Genomic DNA, 27,493 nt, shown 5'->3' with positions numbered 1-27,493 from the left:
TATGTTGTTTGCTTAGACTTCGGTATTTCTGAAGGATTTTTTTCCCCTTGAGCTCCTTCTTGGATGGTACTACATAGTTCCAGCCAAGTCATTACGTTTTCACCATTCAGCATCTCCTGGCAATCTAATACACTGTTATGCAATATATAAAGTCACAAGTCTTATATTTTGAGGGTTTTCTTACTTATTCTGCACTATTCTGTTTAGACTTCTCTATGCTGCAAAAATCTAGCATCTGTTTCAGGTACTCTAGAAGGGAAATTACATAGAATTCTATTTCAGGGATATCCTTCTCAGGAAATGTATATTTGCTAACTGAAAAATCACAGGATCATTGAGGACTTTTTGATCCTTTGTAGTGGTGGTCAGTGGTTAATGGGATGGCAAAGAATGGGAAAGATCAAAGAGTACTTTTTGAATTGAGCACATCAGAAGAGAGTTGATGAGCTGGCATAAGTCTCCTCTTTCATTTGTCCAGAAAGTACAACAAATTACTTTCAAGTCTTCTCAGCCTAAAGTCAACTCTGAAGCCCCACCCCTTGAGCAATGAAAATATAAATGGTCAAAAACTAAAATGGTAAAATGTAAACTCAAAGCTCCATGTGTTTTCCATGTATGATATTTCAAAGAAAAACTCATGATTGTATCTGGACATTTTCCTTTTGTTCCTGCTCTGTACGTGAGTGTGAATTGTTGACCATGTCCATGACATGTATTTATATTTCTTCTAATTTCAGCATGTGGCAAGTTGATGAAAATCACAGGTCCTATTACAGTCAAGACATCTGGAACCCGATTTGGAGCTTGGATGACAGATCCTTTAGCATCAGAGAAAAATAACCGAGTAAGTTGCTACCCCCATGCCTTTGCCTTTTTTTTTTTTAAATTTTCTTCACACTCTAACTTACAAGGATATAAACTTTCTACTGGGTTATATAATTCTTTTGCATATTTTGCTTAATCATGATAGTAGCCACTCCAAAGGAGAATGTCAAAATTACTGTGGCACAATATGCCTCCCTAGAAATCTGCAATCTCATTGAATCTAGTTTTCATTAGTCTTATTGCATGAATAATCCTTGGAAACAGCTCATAAAAATTATATAGATTGTTTATATTTATATTTCTAAAATTCAAATTCATTGAAGGAGAAATTGCCTGTTGCAGGGGAAAGTGAGATAGTCAGGATGTAGGTTCAAAACCTGCCTCTGCACTTGCTTTTAGCAAAGTCATTTGAGACCTGAGTTTCCCTATCTGTAAAATGAGGCGGTTGGACTGCATGACTTCTAAGGTCTCTCCCAGATCTATATTTTTTATAAAGTTCTACAGGCTCCAATGAACTTACACAGTGAAGAAATGACAGGATAATAGATGATGCTCAACAAGTGAGAAAAAGAGATGCAGTGAAAAGAGTGATAAAGGTAGAATCAGAGCATATGAGAATGAATACTGTCTCTACCACTCACTATCTGAATGGCCTTGACCAAGACATTTACTATCAATAGACCTATGTTTTCTCACCTATAACATCGGAGGGCTGGACTAATTCACCTCTAAGGTGCCTTCCAGCTCTAAGGCTATGATAGAATTCCAGGTGAAAGGTTACAGAAGAAGTATTGAGGTAGTATGAAGTTCAACAGTGTTGAAGGTTTTGGTGTTCTTCCCTCTGATATTTTTATGAATTGCGAATGACAAACCACTACGCTGGAACTTTGGAAAAATGCTATCTGGATTTTTGAATTCAGTATAATTTATCCCTTTGGGGACCTGATAAAAGGTGTCTTAGTTACTGGACAAAAAGGGAAAAATATTCATCATAAGGCATTTTCTCATAAAAAACTCATCTAATGCACCATAAAGTAAGTGTTAGAGTTGGTGCTTCAATGTATTCATAATCCTAAGGCAAACAAGACACTTGAAAAATAGGCCTTAGACAATGAAGTCTTAGACATTTTTGTAAAGTGCAGGTTCTTGCTCCAGACAAGGAGATAGAATAAATATAAATCATTCAAGGTAATATTTTTCCCCCATAATCATCAATGACTATGTCAACACATTTGAATTATGCAAGTGAAAATGATCACCTCGGGTATTTTGGATGTAATTTTATATGAACAGCTATGAGTCAGGGGACCTGGGTTCAAGTTGTATTTCTTACATGCATTGTTTGTGCAACTGTACATAAGTCAGCATCCAAGACCTAACATTCTTTATCTAGAAAATAAAGGGGCTAGGCCAGCGATGGGAAGCTTATGGATCTGAGGCCACATGTGGCCTTCTAAGTCCTCAAGTGTGACCTTTTGACTGAGTTCAACAAAATCCTTTTATTAAGAGCATTTGTTCTATGGAGTTTGGGTTCAATCAAAGGACCATACTTGAGGACCCACTGGGTGACATGTGGCCTTAAGGTTGCAGATTCCCCACCCTGGACTAGATCATATAACCCTTGAGGTCCTTTCCATCTTTAATGTACTATCTATCATAAGATCAGTTCTGTGAGATGTGAAATGGCAATAGCAAAGAAGAGAAAATTTTGCTATCAATCAATTATTCAGTATACATATCAAATGAGATATTTGTAAAAACAATTAGCACAGTATCTGATACATAGTAGGTGCTTAATAAATGCTTGTTCCCCTTCCCAACACTTGTTGTCACCCCTCTCAACACAGGGATGGCTAAAATGTCTGTAAATGCTTTTTTTTTTTTTTGAAGAGGATCAAGAATTGTGATTTCATTGACATAGGGAAAACAATTAATGAAACAAATTTCTATACCAGTGCAGATCATGAACTGTATCTTAGAGAGCTGACAGACACTAAAAGGTTATATGACTTACCTATGGTCACATAACCAGAATGTGTCATAGGCAAGAATTGAATCCAGGTCTTCCTGACTCTAATGCCATCTACTAAGGTATAATATGTCTCAGATCTTTCTTATAACATAATAATTAATTTCAATGATTTCAAAAAATCTATTAAACATCTACTATCTAGATACTAAGGCTAGGTTCCTGCCCTTAAAGAGCCTATATTCTACAAGGGGAAGATAAAATAGTAGATCAAAGGAAGAAAAAAATTTTGATTTTCAAAATCTTCAGATATACGTATTAATCTTTATTAATATCTATTGATTTTCATGTTTTTAGATTCTGTGATGGGTATACAAATAAGTTGAGTTGAATTTTTTTTTTATTCTTTCCAGGTTTGGTACATGGATAGTTACACTAACAATAAGATTGTCCGTGAATATAAATCAATTGCAGACTTTGTCAGTGGAGCTGAATCAAGGACATACAACCTCCCTTTCAAATGGGCAGGGACTAACCATGTGGTCTACAATGGCTCCCTCTATTTTAACAAGTATCAGAGTAATATCATTATCAAGTACAGCTTCGACACAGGGAGAGTACTGGCCCAGCGGAGCCTGGAGTATGCTGGTTTTCATAATGTCTACCCTTACACATGGGGTGGCTTCTCTGATATTGATCTGATGGCTGATGAGATTGGACTGTGGGCAGTGTACGCAACCAACCAGAATGCGGGCAACATTGTAATCAGTCAGCTTAACCAAGATACCTTGGAGGTGATGAAGAGCTGGAGTACTGGCTATCCCAAGAGGAGTGCTGGAGAATCCTTCATGATCTGTGGGACCTTATATGTCACCAACTCCCATTTAACTGGAGCCAAGGTTTATTACTCTTACTCCACCAAAACCTCCACCTACGAGTACACAGACATCCCCTTCCATAATCAGTACTTTCACATATCCATGCTTGACTACAATGCAAGAGATAGAGCTCTATATGCCTGGAATAATGGACATCAGGTCCTGTTCAATGTCACTCTTTTCCACATCATTAAAACTGAGGATGACACATAAGTGTTGCTTTAGTTTTATTTTATTTTTTTTAATTTTTCCAATTATCTTAGTGTCATTTGTGATAAACTCTAAAGCATCTCACTTCTTTCTGTAGTATGTGTTTTTTTTCCATCATTTGCCAAAAAGCATTTTATACTATAGAGTGTATCAAAAAAACAGAAACAAGAAACAAACCAACACCCAAGACTGTCCTAAAATGACCTGTTGGAAATGCATCTTAATTATTGGATCTACAAGGCCTATTACGACCTTGTGTGAAAAGCACTAAAGAGAGTTTGAGTGACTAAAGTCATGGTTTTCAAAAGATTAATGATCTGCCTTATATTTGAGTCAGAAATTAATGGTGGTTTAAATGCATGAATGTCTTTTTTTAACTTCTGTCCTTTTTTAATCTGTCAACTTGTTGCTCCACATCAGGAAATGTTTGGTAGTAACTGGAACTGAAAAGAATACTTTTCCCTCCATTTATTTCTTAAAAGATAAAAAAATCAAAGATCTGATTTACTTGGAAAAATTACTATCCATCATTTTGCTGTTACCTAACTCTCTGATGAGGTGCTGTAAAGTACATTTTTAAACCTCTTGCTAACATTTTACTGGCAATATGTATTTCTACCATTGTAACCACCATTGTGCAATTGTATCTCTTCACTTCTGTGAAAGTAAACTAAGTACTATTTTTTATAAAATACATTGAAGTTGAATCTCAGTGATGACTATGGATGGGTTTGGAAGTACAGTCAAGAAGGGATTATGTTCTCAGCTTGGTCCCTTTCTGTAAGCATTGTAAACCTCAAAAAGATAATGAGAAAAATTCCCTTTCCATCAATTCATTTCAATTCAAACGGATTCAAGGAACATCATCTAATTAGGTAGCACATGCAAGACATTGTGCTGGGGATACAAAAGCAAAAATGAAAAACCAACTCTGCCCGTAAGGACCTTAAAGTCTACTGGAGGATACTTGATATATACAGATAAAACAAAAGATAATTTCAAAACAGGAATTTTCCCCTCCCTGTGTATAATGGATCATTAACAACCAAGAATGATAAAAGTAGCCCAGTATAGCTGGTTTGATATAATATTTATTTTCTACCATTCATTGTGGTTGTCTGCAGAATCTGCTGAGTCTGCGAATCATATATTGGAATTAATTGTCCCATATCTCAGGCAAACAGGAAAGTTTACTCTTTATGGTCAAATATTTTACCCCTTAATTGACTGTTAACAAAGCAGGAGCAAGAGGATAATTACACACACACAGATTCTCATTCTTCAGGAAGAACATAACACCATTGTGAATACAGATTTCTCAAAATATTCTCAAGAAATGTAATGTGAGCTTTGGGAAGACATGCAGCAGGTCCATAGAAATCAAAAATTGAAGTCTTGCTTATTATTTGGACTTTCAATTATATAGGTTTCCAACAGAGAGTGGAGGAGTATAGCACCACTTGCTTATCTTACACAATCCATTATCTTTCCTGAGTGAATTTACCCCTCTCAAGAGAAAAACTTCAGTACTATTTTCCTATGCTAAAATGCAGAACTTGCAATTAATGTAAACAGATAGAATAATTACAGTTTAACTATAATTCTACAAAACTAAACATCATAGAATCATAGAAATTTGGTATTAGCAGGGATCTTTTACCCAGTTCATATTTGAATAAGAATCTCTGTTAAAATACATCTGATAGGTAATCATTTAGCCTTTATTGGAAGACCTACTTTTTGGGGAAAGATGCTACTTTTAAAGGCAAACCATTTATTCCACTTTGTGATAGATTGAATTGTGAGGATCTTCTTTTAGCCTCCAAACATTACTTTTAGTTTTTCCTTCTGAGATCAAGCAGAAAAGTCCAATCTTTCTAGGTGACAGCCCTACAGATACTTCAAGATAGCTAACATGCCTCCGTATAACCATTACTCATCTTAAAAAATACAGTTTTGGGAAACTGAAATATATTGCCAGTGTCAGACATAAAGGACTTCACATGGTCTTTTGTTTTGTAATTTTAAAACCGTATATATGCATATATATGTTATACATATGGTATAAAAATACACAAAACAATATGCTAGATTCAGATAAACATAATTCCATATTTACACTAACAAATTGTGATAGCCATGCAAAGTATAATAAATGTTAATGTTTAAACTTAACATCTCAAACTACAGTTAAATTTCATCAACAAAAATAATCATTTAGTAATATTTTAACACTGGAAATTATAGGTGTAAATCTTTTTACTTGTATTAGACTGGTTCTTCATTCCTTAATGAAGATTGTATCCCTGCTTATATGAAGCTAGCATAAATTTCAGTGAATGGTCTGTAGTTTTCAATTTGGGAAAATTCTAATCACTTGTATTTGAAAATTTCTTCCCCTACTCTATATTAGAGATCAATGGCTTCTCTTTCAAAAGATTTATTGTTAATAATGTGGGATACCTGGTAGTAAGACTTGAAAAATCCTGGAAGATGCAACCAAGGGATTTATATTTAGCCCAATTAAAAATCATCAGATATAGACGACTAGGGATAACAAACCTTTGTATAAGGAAAGCAGAAAGCTGCATCAACTTCTGAAACAAAAGCTTTCTAAGTGTGTGGCTTTAGTTGGATATATGATGCTTCATTTCCTTTTCCAGAATTGCTATCATGTGGTACATTCAAGTCCAAGATAATTGCAGTTCATTTGCCAGGTGCACAATTCTTAAAGCACTTTAGGATCTCAATTTAAGACTTCTTCCTTGTTACATTGAGTGGGGATAACATGAGCTTTTGTGTGATTTGTATTAAACTCAAATAGAAATTCAATTTTTCTCAATGAATGATTATCATGTCAGAATGTGAGATAAAAGCAACTTACTCAAAAACCTGATACTCTAAAACATTTAACCAAGTGAATTCACTTAATAGAGAATGATTCAAAATTTCTGAAAGCTGAGTTGATAGAAATGGATATTTAACAATATCTAACATTTATATGGCACTTTAAGGTTTGTAAAACCCTTTACATATATGTTTAGACGGATAGGTAGATTACTTCATTTGATCTTCATAATAATTCTGTATATTACCCCCATTTTATACTGAGAGAGATTATGTGACTTGCCCATGGCAACCTTGCTAATATAAGTTAGGATTTGAGTACCAGTTTTCCTGACTCCAAGTTCAGGACTTGATCTACTGTGCCACACTAATCAGTGTAACAGTAGTGCCAGGTAATTCATAGCCTAGAATGAATCATTTTGACTGTCTCCTTACTGATGTCCCTGTTGAAATAAATCAAATTACCTGCATAATTGGTAAATATCTATGTCATAATGAGGTGTATAATGGTAGCATAGGAAACAATAACAATCGCTATTTAATAAGTGATCATTTCACAAAGTTATCATATTCCCATTATTGCCTGCACCTATGATTTCATTAGTATAGAGCAGTGGTATCAAATAGAAATGGGGGCCATTATATCATGTAAAAGGATCTCTGAGAACCACATATTTACTTAGAAAACCACTTATGAACATTATTTATGTCCTGTTATTTTTTTATTTATTTTGTTAAATATTTCCCAATTATATTTCTAGCTCTCAAGAGTGTTGTGGGTAATGCAGATCTACACATTTGACATCTCTATGTAAAGGACTCCTGCATGAGGGAACCTCTTTTACTAATTCAGGTTGATCTTCTTTGCAACTTTCAGTCTTGGAGAATTACCCAGTGCACAGTAAGCTTAAATGACTTGCCTAGGGTTATATAGTCAATATGTGTCAGAGGTAGTAATTTCATTGACTCCACAAGACTGGTTCCCTGTCCTGTCATTCATATAATACTTCAAAGTGTGCAAAGCACTTTAAATATAGGATTCATTTTGAGGTTCGTAAAAACCTTGGGAGATACTAATCATCTCAGGAAACTGGAATTCACAAAGGTCATGTGTTTTCCCAAGGTCAAATAATGATTATGAGCAAGAGGTATGCATTAAAACCTATGTCTTTTGCTTCCAGTTCTAACATTGCCTCCCAAGACACAATAGAACAATGATGCGGATGACTATTTTGTGTTTGGTGGCTTATCAGTCCACACAAGACAGCTGTGAAAAAGATTTTCATCTTATAATATATTCCTAACATGTAGACCAAAACAGAAATAAAATGATAATTACTTAGAAGTAATATGAAAGGAGATAAAGAAATTAAAATAACCCAAGATGTTTTATACTTATACTGTATATGTCAATCAGTTCATTTAATCAGATAGCATCGAATTTCTCTTAATTATGATATCAGTGACATTCTTGATAATGAATCCATATTCGGGTTTTTTTTTTGTTTTTTTAGAAATAAGGGGAAAAGATGGCAACGTCTTTCTAGCTCCCTTTCCCAAAGGCAGCAATAGATATCTGGCCTACTAGACAGAAGTATTTGGGGTAGAGATGCTCACGTGTCAAATACTGTCTTTGTAACCCTGAAGAAACTGAATCACTTCTCAATGCCATGGACAACTGTCTAAGCCTGCAAGTTGCTGAGAAGCCAACCAGTATAGGCAATCATCTTGTCTTAAGAGTTTCCTGTATCAATGAAGTCAGAATTCCAATCATTATTCTTTCCTATTAAGTAAAAATTCTACATTCCTGAAAGTCCTAAGTAACACCCAACTTACAAAAGAAATTTATTAAGTAGAAATAGATGATCTAGCCTGAAGATTTGTTTTATAATTCCAAAATGTTAGCTTGAAGTTTTTTTATGTTCCCTCAAAATAAACAGCATTTTAATAAAGGTAAGTTTGACACTTACTATTAATCGTAATATCTAGTAATTGGTAGCATTCATATATCACTTTACAGTTTGCAAAGCTCTTTATATATTCTAACTTCTCGTACTCACAAACACCCTGTGGTGTTTTTCAGATAAACATTTTCCTGATAAACAATGAGGTTAATTAAGCAGCTTTCCCAAGGTCACATAATAAATGCATGAGTCAGTATTTGAACTCAAGTTCTCCTGATTGTAAATCCTATCTTGTATCCATTCCATTACCTAGTTGTCTACTAAAATCCCTAAATTTTGTCCACTTTGAAAGACAGGTTTTTAAAAAAAGCTTCCCTGGCCTCCTTGTAAAACAAAAACATCAAATTGTCTTTGCAAGAACCCTAATATGGATGTTATTGGTGGCAAACTGAAAATCTGTCACTCAAGACAGACCCACCATGGGAAAGAATTCCAACCTGTCTGCTTATGATCTGCATATTTCTTCAAGTCAGCACAGGAGATATTCAACTGACTTCTTGGGGGGTGGGGGGATTTGATTCATTCTCATAGTTAACTGTACATTTAATATTCCTAATACATATTTTAATAGCACAATCATAGATGAATTCATAAGCAGACCATGGGAAGAGTTACTGAGGGGAGTTTCCTGGAACTCTGAATATTCTGAATTCTATATGATAATCAATTAAAAGTATGGTGAGACAGGATGATGCAATGTGTTAATCCTTGGCTGCTTCTATTGGGGAATATTCATTTCCATAGAGACCTAGAGGTAATAAAAGCCATTTAGTTCAATAGGCTGTATTCACAATGAAAACAACTTTGTGGTGTGATAGCTTTGTTTAACATTTGTCTACATCTCCCTTAAATCTGATAGGTAATAATTTCTTATGGTCAATAATTACTCAAAATAGGTTTGGGACTCAACAAAATGAGGTATCCTGAATTAATGTGTACTCTATTTAGACAAGTAGAGTAGTATATAAACTCTAAACCTGGGGTATAAAAAAATGAATTCTTTAGTGCCTTTGGTGGTGAAAGGCACCAATTGAGGAAACAAAGATTCCAAACAATTGTGGAAATAAAGGTTCAAACTTCTGAGCATATTGATTTATTAAGCAATGCATGGCAATTGTCTAACAAATGAGGACCAGACCCCAAGCCCCTTTCCTCAATTTAGTCCTGGATCCCAAATACAGAAGGAGACAGACTTTTATATATTCAAAACAATTAATCATATAAGGTCAATTAATTAAAAGAAAACAATACAAGATTTGGTCATCTCATGGATGAAAGATTAGGACTTTTCAAGTTGGGAGGGGAAGAGAAAACAGGTACAATTCCCTGAATTCAGAAAAAGAAGTATCCCATTTATGCCAAGTGTCTGTAAATAATCAAAGAATATGGAAACAATAACTAATTTATCAGCATGAAACTAGTTTTCGGATAGGATACGTGAATAGCTTGAGGTGTACAATTGTGAGAAATCTCCTTGCATCAATCTTTGAATCCGACCAGATTTCTGGTCTGCATAACCTAAGCCTTTGGTTAAATGTCTCTAAGAAGCAGGTAGAGGTGGTCCAAATTTCTAGCCATGAAGGGATAGGTTTAAACAATGCAGTAAGGTTTTCTCCCAAATCCCACAACTGAATAAAATTTTCTTACAAGATAGAAGTTGAATTGTACCCATAATTGAATAAAATGGCAACTGAGCAGAATTGAACCACAAAATGGAGGCAGTTTGATTCACTCAGTTCCCACAATTTACCATTTGCTGTCCTAATTTCCTCAATTCCTTCATGTCCAAAGTTAGAGATAGTAAGCAATGATGGTTGTTACACTGTGCATGGAGTGAGGAAGGCTGGAGATCAGTTCCCACTTCTGTCACTTACTGAGGAATTACCCAACTTCTCTGTGCCTTAGACAATACTCTAGGTCACCAATTCTTAACCTCAATCTGTGTGTGCGTGCTTGCGTGCATGCGTGCGTGTGTGTGTGTGATGGACCTCTTTGGAAGTGTTGTAAGGCCAAGAAAATAATGTTTTAAATGCATAAAATATATAGGATTATAAAGTAAAGGAATTTCACTTAAGTAGAATTATCAAAATAATAATATAAAAATAAGTTAACAGATACCACCTCCAGCCTCCACCCCCAGTTAAGAACACTTACTTGCCTTAGATCTTATTTACTAAATCATAGATGGAAAATATAGCAATACAACTTATCCCAATTTATTAACTATAAAGTTAATCTGACATTTTTCAAATGTATGAACTTTTCTCCAGAAATGTTTCATTTCTCCAAAAATGCAAGATCAAACTGGTTAGCCAAAATCTCGCCTTCATTTAACTGTTTAACAGGTTTGGGGTATTATTATAGGTATTATTATACCTGATTTACATATAATAAAGTTTCCAAGCTTTTGCAATTGAGTGTGTGAGTGTGTGCGTGTGTGTGTGTGTGTATGTGTGCATAGTCCTTCAAAGAATGTCTATATATACTCACCTAGTCACAGGATTTCATCATCATCATCACCCCCACCCCCACCACATGTCTTTACTTCTCTGTGTAATTTTTGGTCTTAGATAGATGATGGTGGTAATAATGATGATGATGAAAATCATATGACTAGGTTCCTCTCCCTCAGATCTATGTGTGGGTACAGGAGTGTGTGTGTGTGTGTGTGTGTGTGTGTGTGTGTGTGTGTGTGTGTGTGTGTGTGTGTGTGTGTGTGTGTATCCTGGCAAATATACAAAATCATCTAACTTGGTACATTCTGTGTTTTCATATTTGATGCTAGAATATGGTCAATGGTGTTCGCTGCCATTTGAAATAGACCATGACCAAAATATTGTAAAAGAGTAGGTCAATACCATCCAAAAGGGCAATGCTAGTTTGTTAGCAGCAAACATACGGTGCACACTCAAAACAATGTATGTCACTGCACATTTTAGAAATAGAAATTGATATATTATAGGCTTTACAATATTAAATTCCATTAATGAAAAAAAAGCTCCTTTCCTTCAAGGTTGGAGTTCTTTAAACCAACCTAAATAGATCTAGCGTTGCCAAGTTATGAAGTAATATACCAACTCCCAACTCCCAAACATTTATCACATGAAATATATTGATGTTTTTGGCGTTAGGGTCCATTTCAACAACTTTTAAATGAGATAGTTCCAAATGGAAGGACATTCAAAGAATAACAATAATGATTGTCATTTATCTTATGTTTTAAGGTCTGTAAAGCATTTTACAAATATAATATTATTTCAGGTTCATATCTATTCTGTAAAGTACATATCATACCTATTATACAGATGGAGAAATCGAAAGAATAAAATTAAATGACTTGCCTAAGAATAAACAACCAGTAAGTCCTAGTGTTGGGTTTTCCAGATTTCCTACCTTCAAGTCCATCAATCCATCTCTATGCCATGTTTCCTCTAAATAAATGACTGTCTAATCTATACAAATAGATTTCTCTTTCTCCGTCAATGAATATTACCTTATTTCTCCCAGTAACATTCCTATATTCTGCCCACTAATTTCTCAGAATATCAGCTTGCTTCAATGGGCAAAAAAAGAAAGTTTTCATAGTTTGGGCTGTTTGTTCTATGATATAACTTTTAAAAATAAGAGTTTTTCCCCTTTAATAGCTCTCTGGAAAAGGGATATAACTCCCCTCCAACCAGGCTTTCAGCATTTAGAACAGAGTCACTGAATTATTACAGAAGAAGTAGAAGGGGGGGTCTGTTTTCTCTAGAGTTGAGTGACCTAGAATTTATCAAAATGAAGCTTGGCCACCATCTTGTGGGGCTTTAGGAGCAGTCTTTAGAAATTCTATGTTAGTTTTTTGTCAACACCATTAGACGCTGGTAGTACTGAGCAGAGTGATGTCGCCCATCAAATTTAACTCCAGACTTCTGAAATTAGATGCTCTACAAACCCACAAGCAACAACGATGCCTAGAATGTTTCTTGTATCTTAGAAATGATTATATTTGACATATACAATCTCCAGAAGAAGAAAATAAATAAAAGGTGTTTGTTTGGTTTTATTTTGTTTTTTAAAAAAAACTACAGGAATCTTTACAGAGTGAACTGCAATGGTTAGCATTAAATCAAGGCTGCTTCCAACATGGATAGTACTTTTTTATTTTTTAAAAATCTTAGATTGGTCACACATACCTCCAGGTCATCATTTTATTTTGACACCCAAATAATGAATGTAAATAAACATTTTCTTTCTCACAGAGGTCTTCACTAACCTTCATTAGCAATTGATCTTGAATTTGCTATGTGTACTGAAAAGGGACAGCTGGGTGGGTCTGTGGATAAAGTGCTGGACCTGGAGTCAGGGAGACTGGAATTCAAATCCAGCCTCAGATACTTACTAGCTGTGTGACCTTGGACTAGTGATTTAATCTCTGTTTACCTTAATCCACTGGAGAAGGAAACAGCAAACCTCTCCAAAACCTTGTCAAGAAAACCCTCTGTGCAGTATGGTCCACAGGGTCCTGAAGAGTCAGATACAACTGAACAACTTAAAATGGAGTCCAGACTTTCCTATGCCAGGGGTACTCTCTTCCAATTGGCATCCTGGTGGAGTTTCTTTGATACTTTTAGTCATCTATGATCTCATCTGTGAGTATTCCTTCCAACAATATAAATTATCTTCTATCTATGTACAAATCTTTGTTTTTACCTTAAAGCCTTCCCAGAGAAATTCCTCAGAAAACCAATGGGCTCTCTCCACTCCCTTTTTTATCTCAAGAGTAGCAGTGTATCATGGAGCATTTTTGTTATTCTCATTCTCACAGAATGACTGTCCCATATTTTCATCTAAATATATCCTATGTGGTGCCTTCACTCCATACTTAAAAGTATTTTTTTAACCTCCTGTGGCTCTCCATTTAGATACCTTATATTTTGAGCGTTCTTTATGTCCTTCAAAGAGTCTTTATATCTATTTCCTTATTTTATCATCCTGCTTGAATGTCTCATCAAGTTGTGGAGGTGACCTTGGTTTTTCAAAGCTTATGCAAACAGAGAGTGAGCTAGGACAGGTTCTGCCACAGTGGAAACGCTTCCAGTATGTCTTAACGCCAGATTGAGTCTATATTCTGAGGACTAAGCGAGGAGGAGTTTGTCACCAACAAGCTGGCCATGTGGAATTTTGAGACACACAGACCAGGTGTTATCAAGCTCCATTTTTTTTCAAATAAGCAAGTTGGGACACAAAGCTTGATTTCAAAGGCTTACTCAAGGTCACTCAGATAGCATCAGAATGAGGATTAGAGCTCTCCAAAAAGTTCAGTGCTTTATAAACAGTCATCTCAGGAAAAGGGATAAACTAGAACATTCTATAAGAAAAAAGCTGAGAACATAAATAACATTCCAACAACTTTATACACTAACAATGTGTATTTTGGAAATTTTCTAAAGAAAGCCAAACTTGCGGTCTTATAGTTCTACTTTGAGAAAGAATTATTCATCTTTTATAATGGTATAATTGCTGAAATAACAAACTTTTAAGAAAGCAAAACGACATTCAATTTACTACAAGGGAATGAATTAGGCTCTTTATGATGCATTCTATCCCATTCAGAAGTGAGTAAAGTTACTTATATGACTTTTTGAAAGGTAATTAGGTGCCACGATGGATAGAGAGGACCATGGCCTGGAATCAGGAAGACTTATTCAAATCCAGCCTGAGACTCTTAGTAGCTGTGTGACCCTGAGCAAGTAACTTAACACTGTTTGCCTTAGTTTCTCTATCTGTAAAATGAACTGGAGAAGGAAAAGATAAATCACTCTCGTACTTCTGCAAAGAAAATCCCAAATAGGGTCACAAAGAGTCAGAAATGACTGAACTGACTCAACGATAATAACAACTTTGTATAATCCCCCTTCCTCTATATTACTTTTGTCCATTCCCATTCTGTAAAGAAAATAAAGTTAAATGTTTCTCTCACATAATTCCTTCCTTCACAATCTAATTATTTTTCCTCCTGAATTAAAACAACATTCAAGTTGTTGGCTGTCTGATCTCTCTAAATCATAAATCACAGATCTAAAGATGGAAGGTAACTTAGAGGTTATTGAATCCAACACTCTCATTTTTACAGAACTAGAGCACTAAAAATTAAGATCACACACCTAGTAAGTAGCTGAGATGGGATCTGAACCTAAGACTTCATGACTAACTCTATAAATGTGATTTGTGCATGTTACAGCTAGAAAAGGATTCAGTTAAAGGACTAATCTCTATCACTGAGTGGGTGGCCAATTGCTAGACCTCTTGATTCTCCATTCTTACCCAACTAGGTCTTGTCTCCCATCTTCCTCACCACTGCCCTGTTTTTTGTCTATCAATAAATACCGAAAGCAAGAAAAAATGATAGGAAACCTAGATTTGAACCAATAATGATTCGCTATTTATATTTGGATGGGTTACTGTTCTTTTTCAAATTGACATGAGATTCAAACTAGTATTTGTTGTCTTTGAGTAAGACCAAGATGTGTATATAACTCTCTTTATAGATTTGTCTTATCTCTGCTAAGTTTCAGGAGAGAAATGAAAAAAGCATGATAAATTACCAAAGAATTTTAGTAAATATTCCAAAAGTCCTTATTACTTATGAAAATTATTTGTTGCCTGACAAATATGAGATAGTTGTTCTTTCCATTTAAATGGTTATAGACATTTTGTATATTGTTTTCTTGGCTTTGCTTACTTTCCTTTGCATCATTTCATGTGAGTTTTTCCAATTTTTTTTATATTCATTATATTCTTCATTTCTTACCACATCTATTATGGGACAGAATATTATAATTTGTTTTGCCAATTCCCAAATAATGTATATTTATTTTGTTTCCAGTTCCTTTCTACCACACACCAAAATATTATGTTTCAATGCCCTCATCTTACAGGTGATAAATCTAAGACCCAGAGAAGTTAAATAATTTCCCTAAAGTCAAATATTACTTGATTCTCATGAATATTTTTGGTCTGTCAAGATCTTTTTTTTTTTTAATATTGGCACTGTCTTCCTGAGGACATGATCTTTCCCAACTTTGTTTCATCTGCAAATTAGATAAGTGTGCTATCTCTTGGGCGGCTAGGTGGCACAGTAGATGGAGTGCCAGTTCTGGAATCAGGAAGACTTCCTGAGTTCCAATCCAGCCTCAAACACTTATTAGCTGTGTGATCCTGGACAAGTCACTTAACCCTGCTTGTTTCAGTTTATTCATCTATAAAATGAGCTGGAGAAGGAAATGGTAAACCACTACAATATCTCTGCTAAGATAATTCCAAATGGGGTTTGAAGACTGGGACACTGAAAACAATCAATGTTATCTTTGTATGTATCCTAGGGACATCTAGGTAGCACAGTGCTGGGCCTGGGATCAGGAAAACCTTAGTACAAATCTAGCCTCTCATAATTCAAGCTGGGTGACTCCTGGTCATGTCACTCAACTTCCACCTGCCTCAGTTTTTTCATCTTTAAGATGGAAATAATAATATTTACCTCACAGGGTTGTATCACATGACATAATAATTACAAAGTACTTAGCATAGTATCTGGCACATATTAAGCACTATATAAATGTTTTTGTATAAATATATACAAATATATCATATATATGCAAGTATATATTATGTATAAATATACATGAATTATTGTTATTAATTGAATTCAATAAACATTCATTAAGTGCCCATTATGTGTCTGGCACTAGGGATACAAAAAGAGGCAAAAGACAGACCTAGCCCTCAAGGAGCTCATAATCTAGTGGAGGCAAAAAAATATATACTAAGCAAGCTATATATACAGGATAAAGAGAATAATTAAAAGAGGTAAAACATTTATTAATTATTATTATTATCCAAATCATTGGTTTCTAAAAAAGTCAGAAAAAGAGCAATTACTCCCTATTTTGAGCGTCAAAGTCTCCCTTCTTTTCAAAGAAACTGGTTCATAGAAGCAAATGCTCCTTTTTTCCCTTCTCTCTTCTGGCTGATTGATCTTTTTTTTCCCCATCTCTCAACCTCCTGATATAGCAGGCATCCTCTTTGGCACCTCTTGACTTTATTTTCCTTTGTTTTCACACTGAAAATGGTTGGGCTGGTTTTGCTTTTTCCTTCAAAGATACTCTTTTTGTTCCCAGACAACCCAGCAACAGAATTCCTGAGAAATTCCTCAGGTGTCTTTACATTTTCTTCTTGGAGAGAAACTATCCTAAGATTTGAACATAAATGGCAGTGCATTGACCGTGAAAGAAATACAGATGTTGTGCACTTCAGGAACATCTCTTTAAAATTCACCCTGCTATTCATGCTTAGGGTAAGTGAGATTCTGGATGCTTATCATTCTTACTAGGAAGTCACTTGGAAAACTGCAGTAGCAGACTGCATATAGAATCAGCTAAATGGTGCAGTGGATAGAGTGCTGAGTCTGGAGTTAGGAAAACTCAAAATCTGGCTTCCCATACTTTGCGACCCTGGGCAAGTCACTTAACCTCTCAGCCTCAGTATTTTCAACTGTAAAATGGGAATAATAATAGCATCCCCTCCCTGGGATGCTGTGAGGATAAAAATATATAACAATTGTAAAGCATTTAATACAGTGCCTGCCACAACATAAATGTATATAAATGTTAGCCATGATGATGAAGAAGAGAGGATGATTTTGTCTTCGACTCTTGGTTCTTCTTTGTACTTTCCTTGAAAGCTACTCCCAACTTCATTCCCTCATTCACTAATTACATTGTCTTACCAACTATAGTCTCCCAATCCTTTATTCCTCCCTTCTATCCTTTTTCCTCATGAAGTATTCCTTCTTCATCTTTCTCACTTTCTACTTGTTTTGCTTCTCCTCCAGTCCTTTAGTTTAATCCCTTCTTTTCCTTCAATGGAAATTGTGTCCTCAATTTCAAACTTTCAGCTTCTTTGGTCCTCCAAAATTTCTCCTCCCCAAATTCAAGCCCTCAGATTCTTCACAATTACAAAGCCCTCCTTCTCCCAATCACCATTCCACTTCCTTTTCCTTCTCTTCTGCTCCTTCTCCCACGGAAGCCTTCAATCTCTCCTCAAATAAGATGAATTTGTTCACAAATCTCTATGTAGGATGCCTCCCCTTCCTTAAATGTCCTCCATCCTGTGCCTTCTTGTTTAACTTTTAGTAATCTTTTCTACTTCCTTAAAACAAACTTTAACTGGGAACCTGTACTACAGATCACCTCATACATTCTCCTATCTAGGTTTTCATGACACCACTCTCACCTGCTTCTCCTCCTAGCTTTTTATCATTCCTTCTCATTTTGCTTTACTGGGTCTTCCTCCAGGTCACTCTCCTTAACTTTGGATATCCCCATAGGTTCTCTCCTGGGCCCTCTTCTTTTCTTCATTCATTCTGTTTCACTTGACTATCTGATCAGTGCCCATGGATCCAGTTATCATCTCTATACAGATCCAGTCCTAAACTCTTTTCTGACCCTCAGTCTCAGTTCTCCAACAATCTCTTGGACATCTAGAACTGAATATTCTATAGACATCTTAAGCTCAACCTGCCCAAAATATATCCATTATCTTTCTCCCCAAACCTTCCCTCTTCCTAATTCCTCTCTCTCACCACCTCCTCGATGTATGATCTGTTGTGAAGGCCCATCATTTCTTCCTTCATAAGATCTTTAATATCTTCTTCTCCTATAATACTGCTACCACTCTAGGGCAGGCCCTTATCAACTTAGAGCAGGACTATTGCAACTCTTCTAGTTGGTCTCCTTGCCTCAAGTCTCTCCTCACTCCAATTCATTTTCCATTTGGATACCAAAGTGATTTTTTTAAGTCAGAAATCTGATCATGTCACCCATCCATTCAGTAAAGTCCAATGGCCCCCTATAACCTCTAGGATCAAATATACAATGCTCTGTATGGTATTTACAGCCCCTGTAACCTGGTCCCCTCTTACTTGTCCAGTCTTCTTATACTTGACTCATTCCTACATCCTCTACAGTTCAGTGATACTGACCTCCTTACTGTTTTTTTGTATGAGATATTCCATTCCCTGAATGTATTTTTACTTGTTGTCCCACATACCTTCAATTCTTTCCTTTCTTATCTCTGTCTCCTGGATTCTGTCAAGACCTACCAAAAATCTAGCCTTCTACAAGAAGCCATTCAAAGTTCCCTTAATGTTAGTACCTTACCTCTGAGACTGCCACCAATTTAGACTGTATTTATCTTGTATATATTTCATTTTTGCATGTTTTCTTCTCCATTAGACTATAAGCTCCTTGAGAATAGGCAGAATTGTTTTATTTTCTTTTGATTCTCAGTATTTAATATTGTCCCTGGAATATGGTTGCTAATTGACTGACTAATCTGATTTATGAAAAGTATTAAAAGAAAAATACTGATCAAATTAGCATACTTGTTCTATATTAATGGGTATGGTAACTAAAAGGTTCTTGTATACAAGTTTCAGTTTGGAAGACCACAATGATTCAAACAAAACATCTGGATTATATAGGTGGAAAGCAGGCTTATTCCCCATTAAAGATGACAGGCACAACAAAACACCATTGCCCTCACCTACATACTACTGACTAATTACTTCCCAAAATGCTCCCTAGTCTTTATGTTACATCAACCTCTGTCAGGGACTGATTAATGATACCATAAAACCTCCATAAATGAAACTCCATATTTGAACCATCATTTCATAGGCTCAACTCACATTGGTTATGTTACTCCGGAGAAATGATTCAATTTCTAGCTGTTCTAAGAAATACAGTGAAGCTCTCCTTTAATGAATCCCCAAAGGGAAGAAGGATGTTTATTACAATAAAAACAAGTTTAGGTTTCATTGAAATTCTTCCTTGGAGTTCAGTCCCTCCCCAGAGCTTCCCTCCGGCTGATTTTGAAGTTCCTCCAGTCCAGTGAAATCCTTTTTGAACCCTGATACTGTATTTTCATTCCCCTCACGTTCAGGAGGTTTAACTTGGATCAGATGGAGGTAAGAAATCAGGGGCAACCAAAAAGCCATTTGATTATTAGATCATGTTTATGTTTTCATCATCAGTTCTATCTCTTTGAACCCAATAATGGAGATGAGTATTTTGAACTGTTACCATAAGTCCTTTGCTTGATTCCCCAGTTCAGTTTCCTTTTGAAGCCACAAAACTGGAATGGCCTGGTGAGGGAAAAAGTAGTTTCTTCATTAATCAGAGGCAAGAGTGTGTTTCTGCTCTCTTGCTGTTATTTTTTTTTCTATCTTTTTCACAAGATTCTGTAAACTAGTGATCATCCACCAACATGTCTTGTACATCACATATTAACTGGATGGTCACTATGACTCTCTACTCATTGTTGTGATTCAGTCCAGTCAGCATCATTTATTAAGTGTCTTCTGTGAGTCAACCACTGTGCAAGGTGCTCAGGATACAAAGACAAAAATTAAACAATCTGGGTCCTTGAGGAATTTATAGCCTATAGTGAGGGAAAGGGAAAGAAGGATAAAATATACGTATAAAAAAGTGAAAAAAATATATACCAAATGAATGGTCCCCTTACCACCACCCCAGGGGCAGTGCCCTAAGAATTCAGAGATTTAGAAGTCTCCTGAAGGTGACACTTGAGTTGAGCTTTTAAGGGAGTTATGGCTTCTAAGAAGCAGTGATGAAAAGGGTTTGCATTACAGTCATGAGGGACAGTCAATGCAAAACTTGAAGGATGGGGATGGAATGCCACATGTTGTAGAACTGCAAGTAGGTCAGTTTGCCTAGAACATAAAGTCCTTTGGAGAGTAATACATAATCTTGAATGAAAAGTGATGATATTTATGAGGATGTGTTACCCCAATTTTAAAAATCAATTGCTCTAACTAGGATAATATAAATATTAATATGCTTCTTCAAGTCAATTGTTACCATACAGAACAATGCCCCAAGGGAATCTTCCTGATTTGTAACCCCTCCCGCTAACTGTGAACTGATTCCATGACCATGGGTTGAGTGGTATCCTTGAATAATGTCTACATTATTAGCTTCTCAGGTGTTACTAGAATCCATTTCAGTGGGGGAAGGGGAAGAGAATAAGCAATCATACAGTATGTACTATGTGCCAGGCACAGTGCTAAGTATGCTCTTTATAAATATTATCTCTTTTGATCTCACTGTTGCTCTAGCCTATTACTAAAAACATTCCTGAGTGCACAGGAGTAGAGATTATCAGAGAATCCTTTAACGAGGATTTTTCCTCCCACCTACAAGATAAAAAGACTGAAAAGTTTATTTCTGAGGCAATGAGGTATCATTTTAGTAGAAAAGTGGATTGAGTTCAGGAATCCCAAAGATCAAATTTTTCCTCAGTCACTTACCTGATTTGTGATCCTGGATAAGTCACTCTCCATTCAAAAGGATAACAAACTAATACCTGTCTCATAGGATTGCTATGAAATCAAATGAGATAATGTATTCAAAGCACTTTGCAGTCCTCAAACACTGTGTAAATAGTAGTTTTCATTATTATTTTACCACTAAGCTGTTTAGCCCTTCTGTTCCAATTGGGCATTCAGTAATGTGGGTTTCCTTGTATTTCTCCTCAGAGAGAAAAAGAGAGAAAAATATATGATATAAAGATATAAAGTCAGCATTTCCCTAAAATCCAGCAACATCTGTTGCAGTCCTCAGTAAGTTGCCTAAACTTGCCCAATGGGTCCTGCAGGGTTTTGCCCATGCAATTGTTTCAGTTCAATAAAAAAATTTCTTCTTGCAAAAGCCATTTAATGGCATAAAGTAAATGGGATCCAGTTGAGTAAAGAAAGCATCAAGTTTGAAATACAGCAAGACATAAGCATTGATTCTGATTAAATTAGATGTATCGGGCTATTTCTCCTTGTTCTCAACTCATATCAGCTCTGTTTTCCCTCAATATCACAAAAGTACCACATCATAAAAAGAGGCATGCCAAACACAAAACAAAGTGCCAGAAGGTTATCTTCCCCATCCAAATGCTGCTTTCATTTTTATTTGGGTCCTCTGTTCTTAAATCAAGCTCCATAAAGTATTCAGTTCCTGCTGACATCGCACATTTGTCTTTTCTATAAGTGACACTCTCAAAGCCAGCAGGAATTGCAAAGCCCCATCTCACCAGCAACTTGGATCTACTCAAGCAGCCCTGCATGGCAGACGGAAGCGCAAAAGAGTTATACATTGCTTTAGTCTTTGCCAAAGAGACCTAACTCTGCAAAGTGGCATGGTAGTCAAAAAGTCAAAGGTGAGGTCATGTGTATAATCTCACTTTTTATTATACATATGCACATATACATACATGCACATATGTTATATGTGTGTATATTTGTATATGTGGTATAGACATATATATGACATTTTTACTAGACCTGTTATTTCAATGGTATAGGTGACTCCCAGTTAAAAAAAAAAACTCCCTCTAGCAATGCAAATCCATACTTGTTCTGCAATTTATACTCTTAGAGTATTGAATGGAGAATTTCGAGATTGAGTGACTTGTTTAAGGCAACAGAGTCGATATGTGTCAGGGGTGGGACATGATTCCAAATCAGCTTTATATTCACTGCAGCACCTGCCTCACTTCCATAATTTAATCTTAAGACACTTTAGTAGAATTATCTCCCCAAATTGTGTATTACTTTCCAAATATTATCTCATTTTATCCTCACAACAACCCTGGCAAGTATAGAAGAAACTGAGGTAGACAGGAGGTAAGTGACTTACTAATACTTATAGCTAGAAAGTGACTTACTAGCATTTATAGCTAGTAAGTGCCTAAAATGGGATTTGACTTTAGGTTTTCTAACTCCAGGTTTAGCATTCTATCCACAGTGTCACCTAACTAGAACATTGATCTTACCAGTTAAGGGAACTATTCCCTTCACTATTCACAGTCCCTAAAATGCTTATCATGTTTCTCCATGTCCTTCCATAAGTCACTCACAGAAGGTCCTTCCAAAATGCTTGAGCCCTTCCTCTCATGTTATTTTTTTTTTTAATATGCTAATGGTACCAGGTCAGTCTTTGGTTTGTCCATCTGTTCTCCTTCATTTTTGCAACTTTAGTTACCTGCTTGCTTTTCCAATCATATCTTTCCTAAATGATTCCTTTTTTATCACTTCTCACATATAAATCACACATGATGCAATCTTATGATATTTTTAAACATTTTTTAAAAGATCAATCAAGTCTAGCATGATCTGTTCTTGATTAATCCATGGAGGTTTTCAGCAATCATCACTTTTGAGCTGTGAGATGTGGCATGTGTATATAATCTCTGCTATGGAGGAGGTTGGAGTCTGCCACCAATATAGTGAGCCCCTTGAGCAAAGGAAAGGGGATGAGACCAAGCTGCCTAAGAAACAATGAGTGAACTGGTCCAGGTTGGAAATAGATCAGCTTCCATACTGCAGTAGAATCAAAGGTCACTACACTTCCTGCCTAGGCAAAAGAGGGAGATTCAGTTAATACCCTCCCTCCCAGCCATAAAAAGGAGAAGTGACACTTTCTTTTTTGTAAATTTTTACAATAATTAAGGATATTGGGGGATAGGAAATGGAGTCATTATCTATATTTTGAGGAACCTATCTTCTTTCATTTTTATAGGAAAGAATCAGAACATTCACTGATACTATTTTCCACTTTTTTAAGATAATCAATAATAGCTCACCAAAAATATCTATAAATCCTTTGAGTACCCTGAGATATAGTTCATCTGAGCCTTGTGACCTGAAATTATGAACATAGCTAATATTCATATCTTCTTGTTGATCTTGGGTTACATAAGATTAATGTGAATTCATAGGAGTTCGTCAAACATCTCTGTGTTTGTCTTTATTTTATTTAAGACATATAGAAAAGGTGAAAGTAAAGTCTGAGAAAAAAAGAAAAATACAAAATGATTAGATTATCTTAAAAGAATACTAACAGGAATGCCAAAACTCACAAGGATCTGAGTCTGGCAAGGAAATCATAGGACAAATAAACAGTATAATTGTTGTTTAACTATGTTGATGAAAAGAGGAGAAACAAAGAAAAAAGAAAAGTACTTCTCACAGTGGATGAGATAAAAATAAAATGAAGGATAGATGGTCATCTGTCTTCCTCTTATTTGCTTCTGTTTTATATCATAAGTGAAATAATGTTTGTCTATGAAAAACAAAAGAGAGAAAAAGAGAGACAGACAGACAGAAAGAGATAACGATAGAATAAGAAACAGAAAGACAGACAGACAGACACACACACACACACACACACACACTGCCCTTATCTACCTTGGATGAGTTTAAGTCACCAGATCTGAATGAAGTATATCTTAATTCAGCCTCGGGCTGCCTCTAGAGGTAATGATTTCTATACAATGTGAGATCTCACAGCAAAGATTGGAAAATCATGTTCAGTTTAACACAGAACTAGATGACCACAAAGATGAGATCCCTTCCAACTCTGAAGTTCTCTGATTCTTTCAAAGCCCATTATTTCCTCTTTGAACAAAGGGGCTATTTTGGTTTTGACATTATATCCCCAATATCAAGTAGTGACTGGTAGATAGTAAGCACTTAATAAATGCTTCTTAAATTAAATTATTAGAGAGAAAGTTGTGCTTGTATAATATTCATTGTAATAGACTTTGAACAATTGGTCCATGTTTCAATATACCAGGAATAGAACACTCATTAGACAATTAGTCACTTTTCCAATTAAAATAAAAGAGAAAGTCAATCATTATGTCATCCTGGGAAGGAGAAAATTACTGCAATCAGTACTTTGCATTTCTATAACAACTTTCATCTGAGAAGTTCAAATCTTTAATTTAATTAAGCTTCTGAACACTCTTATGAAGTAGGTATTATTCTATCTATGTGACAAAGGTATAAATGGATTCACAGAAAGATTAATTTATTTGTCTATGATGATAGAATGTGACAGGGAAAGAGCTAAAATTCAAGTTTGCAAAGCTTAGCCCTAGTTACCTACTTAGCCTCTAGAACATCGTTCACCTCTCAGAGATGAAACTCATACTCCATGTCTGAATTTTTCATTTGTCCATTCTGGACCTCATATGAAGTGTGAATTCAGTGTATTTGGATCCCAAGTTAGTCCAGGAATTCTACTGATTACCAGCCTCAGTCTCATCTTGTAGTGTCGAAAAGTTGGGTTCCTTAAAGTAATGTGCTTTTCTTTTTACTTATATACACTTTACATTAGCATATTCTCCCTCCCTTCTCAGCCAGTTAACATGCACCCCCAAAGCAGGAGTGTTTACTTTTAATTAAGGCATAAATTGTGCATCAATGTGCCAGGGGAAAATTTCTGATTCTCCACCTAATCTTTTCTTAATGAAAAGGATTTGATAGGTACTATGTTTGGATTAGCCACAGTACATGAATTTAAGGAATGTGTTTAAGCAAAGCAACTTAAAATATCCCAAGAACCAGTGTTACCCATAGGATGGAATATAAAACATCTTCGAAAACAAATAGCAAACCCACTATTCTGTTTATATTACTTTACTATGCTGTTTCTACTTGTTATATAGCAGTAACCTAATTTTATCTTCTAATATTTCAACTAAAGGTCAGGAGCTATCTTAAGATATCATCTATAACCAATATGTCCGTTGAAGGTGCCAGAAACCTTTTTACTTATAAACAAATTAGTACAATTTGAAGATTTCCCTCTAATACACTTTGAGAAGAGTGTATTCCTCAAAGAAACCCTAAAAATATCTAAATGTAGCTCCTCATTAGCTTAATTCTAGGGATACTCTGTCCCTGCCCCATTCAAGTAGCAAATTTCCAATAAACCTTTTTGCGGGGGAGTAGGGAAGTGAGGCAATCATGGTTAAGTGACTTACTCACAGTCACACAGCTAGTAAGTGTCAAGAGGCTGAATTTGAACCTGTGACTCCAGAGCTAGTACTCTATTCACAGAGTCACCCAGCTGCTTCCCAATAAAAATTTGAACAAAGAGAAGAACAATTATAAAACATGTACAGAACAGAAAAGGGATTCACCTCTTAGTCTTGGGAGCAAGAGAACAGTGTCATTTTACTTCAACATAGGATCAGTTCTCATCCACAAAGAAAAGTAAAACCCTCAATAATAAAGATAATCCCAGTAGCATGAATGGAGTTGGGCATTCTAATGGAGGCAACACTCAAGTTGCTCTTTTCTCTTGCTTCTTCCAGGGCAGCTGTTCACAAGTATGTCCATTTTGTATCATGCCTTTTAGTTCCCAATTCTCAAGTTCCACATCATATACATCATTGTGATATTGTCACAACTTCGAGAGCCCTCAATTTGACTCAGGAACCCTAAGTGACTTACCCAATAGTTTCTATTTTAACTGTTGCCCCTGTTGAAGCCACCATCTTTCTTTTTCATTACCTTAATGTGGAAGACCCTGGTGGCTCTTCTCCCAAAAGACCTTATGGATTCTCTTTTTCCAGCAGCCCTGGATCACAGCTGTTTTTGTACATATGCCCTCAGGACTTCTAGCCTGTATAACCTGCATTCAGTTTGTGACTGTGCAGATTCTATTAATGAGAAGGCTCTTTCCCCAGTTAAGTATTTGTAGCCCCTGTAAATTATATCTCATATGTATTCACATACATGCTTATATATACACATTTATATAGTCTTATAGGACCAACAGATGCAACATTCCTTCAAATTAGATATGTGATGATTACACGCCAAGTAGCTCCAATGTATAGGCCAAGTGCAGGTCCATTTTGTGCAATAGCATATAGTATAACTACATTAATAATTTACTACATAAGTGAGTCACATGCAGACTCCTATTATGTAGCATCTGTACTGAATCTAGTCAAACCAGACACCTGACTACCCCAGCATCTCTCCATGCCACCCAAGGTTGCCACTCCTCCTGCTAAATCCTCCCAACTTAAACTCCATCTCTTACTCTATGAACAGGTTGATTACTGAGATCTCACTATATGTAGCCAACCAATCGTGCTATCTTCTTGCCAAGATGCTACATGTATATCCTTAGAATATCACTCATTTTCAACCTCTTGCACTGGGAATGGTAATTAAATCATCACTACTATTGCTCCTGGAAAGTGCACTTTAGTCAATTGCCCTATCATTCCAGTCATCATCCTTGGTTCCTTACCTGGCTACCACCCTTCTAAGCTAAATAGCATCCTCAAAACTTATGGAAGTGATTGTTGAAAACTGAAAACAAATAAATTAATTATTAAAAATAAATAGTATCCTCCTATTAGAGTGCAAGAGATCTATGAGGATAGGAAGTACTGCTGTTTTATATTTGTATTCTCATCACTTAAAGTAGTGCTTGGCATGTAGTAAGTACTTACTAAGTGTTTCAGTTCAGTCATTCAACTCTACACTCTCCCTTACCCCACAAATCCAATCACCTATCAAGTCTAATTGATTCTATTTTTTTCTCTAACATATCTCATCTTCATCCCCTTTTCTCCACTTACAGTCACCTCGATTATTGCAATAGATTTCTAATTGGTCTATCTGCTTACGCTCTCTCCCCTCTCCAATCTATACTCCCTAGAGCTTCTAGAACAGTATTTCTAGAAGACTGTTACTCCCTGTATTAGAAGCTCCAGTGACTCACAATGGCCTCTAGAGTAGAAAAGCAATTAACAGTCACCATTGAGTAAACATTTAATAAGGAGCAGGCACTGTGCAAGATACAAATTCCTCTGCTTGGCATTGGAAGCCCTTCACAATCTGGCCTACCTTTTAAGACTCATTATACATTACTCATCTTCAC

The 27,493-nt window shown here is 35.8% G+C and overlaps 1 protein-coding gene across 1 annotated transcript in view; it reads left to right on the top strand.

Moving 5' to 3' along the window:
• Window positions 1-4,589, top strand: part of OLFM3 (olfactomedin 3) — a 75,555-nt gene extending 70,966 nt beyond the window's left edge. The window contains exons 5-6 of the mRNA XM_072644154.1: window positions 738-844; window positions 3,208-4,589. Coding sequence (XP_072500255.1) covers window positions 738-844; window positions 3,208-3,885 — 785 coding nt within the window. The 3' untranslated portion in view covers window positions 3,886-4,589. The remainder of the gene's footprint in view (window positions 1-737; window positions 845-3,207) is intronic.
• Window positions 4,590-27,493: the final 22,904 nt, after the last annotated feature.

The sequence above is a fragment of the Notamacropus eugenii genome, chromosome 2 (genome assembly GCF_028372415.1).
Source record: "Notamacropus eugenii isolate mMacEug1 chromosome 2, mMacEug1.pri_v2, whole genome shotgun sequence".
Lineage (NCBI taxonomy): Eukaryota > Metazoa > Chordata > Mammalia > Diprotodontia > Macropodidae > Notamacropus > Notamacropus eugenii.
Note: the sequence above shows the minus strand (reverse complement) of the source record. Positions and strands in the feature narration are given on the sequence as shown.